This window comes from Lutjanus erythropterus, chromosome 8 (assembly GCF_056507025.1).
Source record: "Lutjanus erythropterus isolate fLutEry1 chromosome 8, fLutEry1.hap2, whole genome shotgun sequence".
In the NCBI taxonomy this organism is placed as follows: Eukaryota; Metazoa; Chordata; class Actinopteri; order Lutjaniformes; family Lutjanidae; genus Lutjanus; species Lutjanus erythropterus.
In genome coordinates, this window is record NC_139324.1 from 39,399,001 (window position 1) to 39,405,000 (window position 6,000).

Consider the following 6,000-nt stretch of genomic DNA (forward strand, 5'->3'; position numbering starts at 1 on the left):
ATTTTTTAGGAAAATATTGCAGATTGAACCTTTAATATGAATACTGATGGATTCATCCAGGCTGATGCAGCCTCAGTGAGAGCAGCGTACAGCTGCAGGATCTGTTTCCTCCACTTCCTACACCTCCAGCCCTTAACTGAACTTCATGGAGATCTCTGCAGGGTCTCTGATTGGCTGAAACTAAAGCCACGCCTCTACCCACAGTACCCAGAACTTTTAGTCCCTGGAAATAGTTTTCAAGGAACTAAAAGGTTCTTTCAGCCTGTTGTTGTCTGTGTATCTCCTGCAGTGGCTTTATGCTCCAGTCCATCACTGCAGGATTATCACGGCTGCACAGTTTATCATAATATTATTGAAACTGCAACATGGCAAAGTCCAAATCACAGAAATAGAACTAAATTGCATTTAAAAAAACAAAAAAAATGTGGTGTTAAACAGCTTTATAATGAGGTACTGGAGTGCTGCAGAGATGCAGATGAATGAAAACACAATAACACAATCACAATTTCAGACAAAATAAATGCAATATGACTTTTTTTTTTTACCATGTTGTGCAGCTCTGAATATGCGATGTTTTTGTTTGATCTCTGCTTGGGCTGCAACTAATGACTATTTTCATTATCCGTTAATCTGTCAGTTGCTTTCTGAATTAATCGATTACTAATTGATTTGTGGTTTGGTCCGTAAAATGTCAAATAATGGTGAAAAATCACTGATCACTGTTTTCCAAAGTGACATCGTCAAATGTCTTTCAGTTTACTGTAAGAGAGGAGTAAAGAAACCAGAGCTACCCAACCGCTGATACAAGTAGAGCTGCGACCGTGCAATTAATCAATTAATCGATTGACAGAACATCGCTGGCAACTATTCTGATAATGGTTTTAGGCATTTTCCATGCAAAAACCTTTCATGGTTCCAGCTTCACAGATGTGAAAATTTGCTGCTTTTCCTGTAAATGATGTTAATATTATATAATGTAACTATTTTCACTTTTTATAAACCAAACAATCAATTATTATTGATTAATGCAGGAAAATAATCAGCAGATTAATCTATGATGAAAATAATCATTGGTTGCAGTCTGATGCAAAATACTTCAAACACAACTGCATTGAGTACTTTTACTTCAAACGCTCAAATGACATTTTCCTGTTGAGATTTACATACTTTTACTTGAATAACATTTTCAAAGCAGGACTTTCACTTGTTAGTGTGTAGTAACTGTAGCAGGACTTGTTGGGTGTTAATGAACCCGGAACCTTTAATTCTCAGCTTTCATTAGAGCCCAGAGTTCTGATGATGGTCTGTTCTGATGTAAAACACTGGAGGCCTTGTTATCCCAGATATGTGACCATGGTTACCAAAGGTCCTCTGGAGTCTCTAAATGGCCTTTATTTGAAAAACACCTACACACACACACACACACACCCTGAGAATGACGTGTGTTTTTGTTTTCTGTGGTATTGTCATCAGATTTGAACGATTTGAAGGTGAAACTAAATGCTGTGGTTCTCTTGTGTTTAACAGCTAATTCTGTTTCCAACAAAAATATTTAGGTGGAAATGAATAATAAAAATAACAGCTTTCATGTTTCTTCATGTCTGCCTTAGATAGAAGTTTCTGGCTCATTTTACTTGAATGTTAAGAGGCTAATAAAACGTGTGTGTGTGTGTGTGTGTGTGTGTGTGTGTGTGTGTGTGTCTGCAGTGGAGGGGATGAAGGTGGTGGAGATCGAGAAATGTCGCAACGACATCAAGAAGCTCCGCGAGGAGATGGCATCCAGAAACAACAGGTGACAACAACAGCAATAATGATCTCTGAGTGTCCCTGATGTCTTCACAGAGGACGGTCTCTTATTAACAGACTGATGAAGAGTCCAGGGACTGATGATCCTGATTAGACCTGATTATTGGAATCAGCTTCTGTTGAACGTCAGAGATCAGCTGCTCAGTTTACCACGGCTGCAACTAACCATTATTTTCATAGTCGATTAATCGGCCAGTTATTTTCTTGATTAATTGATTAATAACTATTTGTTTTAAATGTCAGAAAATGGTGAACAATGTTGATCAAAGTCCAAAATGTCTTTGTTTTGTCAGTTTAATGTCAGAGAGGAGTGAAGAGACCAGAAAATATTCACATTGAAGAAACTGAAATCAGAGAATTTCAACTTTTTTCTTTAAAAAATGACTCAAATTGAATTTAATGTATTATTAATATTTTAGAAGTATTCATAATAATATTGTCATTTATTCTTTTAATTCGTAGCCTCAAGCTCTTGTTTTTTTTTTCAGTAATTTCCTGGAGGACAATAAGAAGTTGACTCCTCGCAGAGACGTGCCGTCATACCCCAAGGTAAGCTCCTCCCACTCACTGTGTCTGTCAGCCAGGCGAGTCTGCTGATGTCACACCAACGTCTCCACTGTGGTTCCAGGAACCAGAGAGAACTGGTCTTTAGCCACTTCTGTCGTCAGACTGAGTCAACAGGCCGTCTTGATGTTTTTATTTTCTGTATTTAAATGTTTTATTAAAGATAGATAAAGATGCAGATATAAATCTTAGACATGTAGAATCACTTCAACCGCTTTCACAAAACAAAACATGTAATCAGTCACAACCTACATGATCAATAATTATCAATATCGACTGATATGAAACTTCACCATCATGTATCACCCAGGCCTAAGTTAACACTGCTATAACATCACAAATGATATGTTACGGTGTGACATTGCAGGGACATGTAGAGTGGTTCAGTTTGGTCCGGACTGAAACCACCTCTTTTCACTGGACCGAATTCGGGCTCGTGGGTCAGGGGAGGTTCCACACCTGTAATTTTGGTCCAGATCGAACTGAAAAGTACAAAAGTGCAAACCAAAGTCCACAGTGTGAAAATGCTTGGGTGGAAATGTGGCATTTGTTCTCAAACACGTGGTTCCACATGAACATGTAGTCAAAAAACAAACCAAACATGGTTTTCTACAAACACGGTGGAGACGTGACCAGTCAGGTAACCAGTCAGGTCAGTGTGAGATAATCAGCTTGACAAGATTTGATAAGTAGTTTGACAGCAAATCCTTCATGACTGTATGGCTGTTAGTGATGTTTGTTCCACATTTAATAACTGAACAGAATTTAAACATCTGCACAGCTTACAAGCAAGAATTTAGGAAAATAAAGTGAGATTGTAGAGGAGTGTAGAAGCAGTGTTGTGCATGAACACCATAAAAGAGCAGCGTTCATTGAACATACTCATATTTTTTGTGAACAGTGAACTGAATGGATCAGTTTGCAATCAGTTAACATGAGTGACTTTTACTCCTGAGAGAGATAACAGCACTCACATCGTCAGCTGAAAGGAAGCGTGTGAATATGGACAGAAATGTCCAGGTGATATAGAAACTTTGGTTGATTGTGTGTTGTGAAGTGTGTGAACTACACTGCAGACTAGAGTCTCTACAGTGAGAAAAGGACAGATAGATCTGCATCATATTCACTCCTCTGTCTCGCTTCCCTCTTCATCTCCCTGCAGTTTTCATGCATTATGGTGCGTTCAATTTGAACTGGAAAGTCAGAATTTTGATTTCTCCATTGGAAATTTTAACAGCATGTTGGTGTTTAGGTTTGCTGTAGTGTAAAACAGTGTTTCCCAAACTTTTTTTTTCTGGGCACCCACTTTTAAAGAATGACAAACCATCGCAACCCAGTTCACAACTGAAGTTTTCAGTAAATCTTTATTAGAGTTCATTTGTGTATAAATGTGTCTGACCAATTTTGCATCATCTTGTATCATTTTGACATGTGTGTATACACATGTTAAATATTTTATAAATGAGAAAGAAATGAATTTAGGCTGAGTGAAGAAAACAAATCTAAAAAAAAGTTGAGTCATCTCAAAATTTTTAGGCACCTTATTGTGTAACACATTTTTGAGTTAGAAATCAAACTTAAACTTTTGCTGACCTATAATCTTATAAGTTATAATATGACTGCTGTTAAACATTCGCAGATTGTTATAAATTGTTGTTAATAACTAAAAATATGTCATCTTCAAGATTCATATATTTTTATTAAAACATGAATTTAGGAAGATGTCATTAGGAGGAGGTTCTATCTCAAATAAAATTTAAAAAATGGAGGAAATGAAGTTGAACTAGTTAATTTAAATCGCAGTGAACTGAACTTTGAACTCACTCTTTTTAAGTGTGAACGTGCACAACACTGTATAGAAGTCTGTGGAGGTGTATAGGATTGTGTAGGTGTGTGTAGAGGTGTGTGTAGAGGTGTGTAGAGATATGCCCCCTGAGCCAGGCGGAGGTGGACGGGGTTAACAGCGAGCTCTGTTGCCTGCAGTACATGCTGTCACAACAGACCATAGACGCCCTCAAAAAACCCGCCTTTGACGTCTGGCTGTGGGAGGCCAACGAGGTAAGAATGAGCAGCACGCTGAAACCGTCTCACCCACAATCCCCGTCTCTCCTCTCCTGTCTGTGTCCCCCCGGTCCTCCTGTCTGTCCTCTGTGTGTGTGTGTGTGTGTGTGTGTGTAGTACCACCTCTCTAAGGAGACAATAGAAGCTCTTAGATTGCCTACATTCGATGCTTGGCAGTGGGAGCCCAATGAGGTGAGACTCAAGCTCTGATTAATCCTCTGATTAACTTTTCATCCAGGTCAGAGTAATAACTTCATTATTATGGATTAATAAACTAATGATTAAGTTGTAAATTATCAATCAGTGAATGTGTTTTTTAATCATTTCATGCTCAGTATTATGACTTTAAGTAATAGTCTGACAGTACCGACTCTAAACTGACTGAAATTGAGTGTCTTTGTGTTTTGGACAAAACAAGACGTTTTACAGACCAAACCACTAATCAATTAATTGAGAAAACAATCAACAGATTAATTATTAAAGAATAACTCCTGTCCCGTCCCTCTTCCACAAAACGACTCTTTAATCTTGGAATAATACCTCCTGTCCTCTCCTGTTGAGAAAACTCGACAGAGGAGGAGGAGCTAAATCACGATGTTTTGATGTCATTCGTCACGGATCGTCTGTTCCTCCAGATGCTGAGCTGTCTGGAACACATGTACCACGACCTGGGCCTGGTCAAAGACTTCAGCATCAACCCCATCACACTCAAGAGATGGCTGGTGAGACCCGGACCATCTGCAGATACAGACTCAGTTTTATACAAACCAACAGCAGGTCTCACCCCTCCTGTCTGTCTCTCTGTCTGTGTCTGTCTGTCTCTGTCTGTGCAGCTTTGTATTCATGACAACTACAAGAACAACCCGTTCCACAACTTCCGCCACTGTTTCTGTGTCACTCAGATGATGTACAGCATGATCTGCCTCTGCAGCCTGCAGGTAAACCAGACTCACACAGACCTGACCGCTTCTGTGAGACTTGATACTGGACTCGATAAGGACTTGAGAAGAAAATAAGGTGTCCACACAGTTAGTATGTTTATTCTCATATAAACACTTTTATTATGAAGCAGCACAAACAAGAAATGTTTACATCCAGGGGTCTCATCAGCAGAAGCTTAACACGAATGTTAAACGATAAAATAAAGCAGATACCTGAAAGTACAAACAGCGACACGGGAGAGAAACTCTATTTCAAAACGTGAAGACTCTGTTAGAAGTGACAGAGACTTTAAGGAATGTCTTTCTCTCTGCTCTCCTGCACACGAGCTGAGTGTCACAACACTTGTTTTTTGAGGGGCAGAAAGGAGGGTCAACCAGTTAGATGTCACCACAGCCCACTGTTTGACTCGATGTGGCAAAAAGCAGCACTGGAAAAGCCCCATTAGACCCCATTCAGAAAATAGGATCCTGTAAGTCATTATGATCACAGGCTTTCTCAAAATAATGTGAAACTTTCTCAGAAAAATTAGTTTGTATCTCAAAATAGTGATTTAAAATCTGATTCTGTGCAGAACATGCATGTACATGGAACAGCACAGAATCTGGTCACCAATCAAGCTGAAAACAG

General features: G+C 39.0%; 1 protein-coding gene across 2 annotated transcripts in view; it reads left to right on the plus strand.

Moving 5' to 3' along the window:
• pde9aa (phosphodiesterase 9aa) overlaps positions 1-6,000 on the plus strand; it is a 42,807-nt gene that overhangs the window by 29,513 nt on the left and 7,294 nt on the right. Inside the window, exons 7-11 of one of the 2 annotated variants that reach the window (XM_084725510.1) lie at positions 1,708-1,792; positions 2,295-2,355; positions 4,354-4,428; positions 5,067-5,153; positions 5,265-5,369. In XM_084725510.1, coding sequence (XP_084581636.1) covers positions 1,708-1,792; positions 2,295-2,355; positions 4,354-4,428; positions 5,067-5,153; positions 5,265-5,369 — 413 coding nt within the window. Of the gene's footprint in view, positions 1-1,707; positions 1,793-2,294; positions 2,356-4,353; positions 4,429-4,548; positions 4,624-5,066; positions 5,154-5,264; positions 5,370-6,000 lie in introns of both variants that reach the window. The other variant, XM_084725509.1, reaches the window with a different exon arrangement.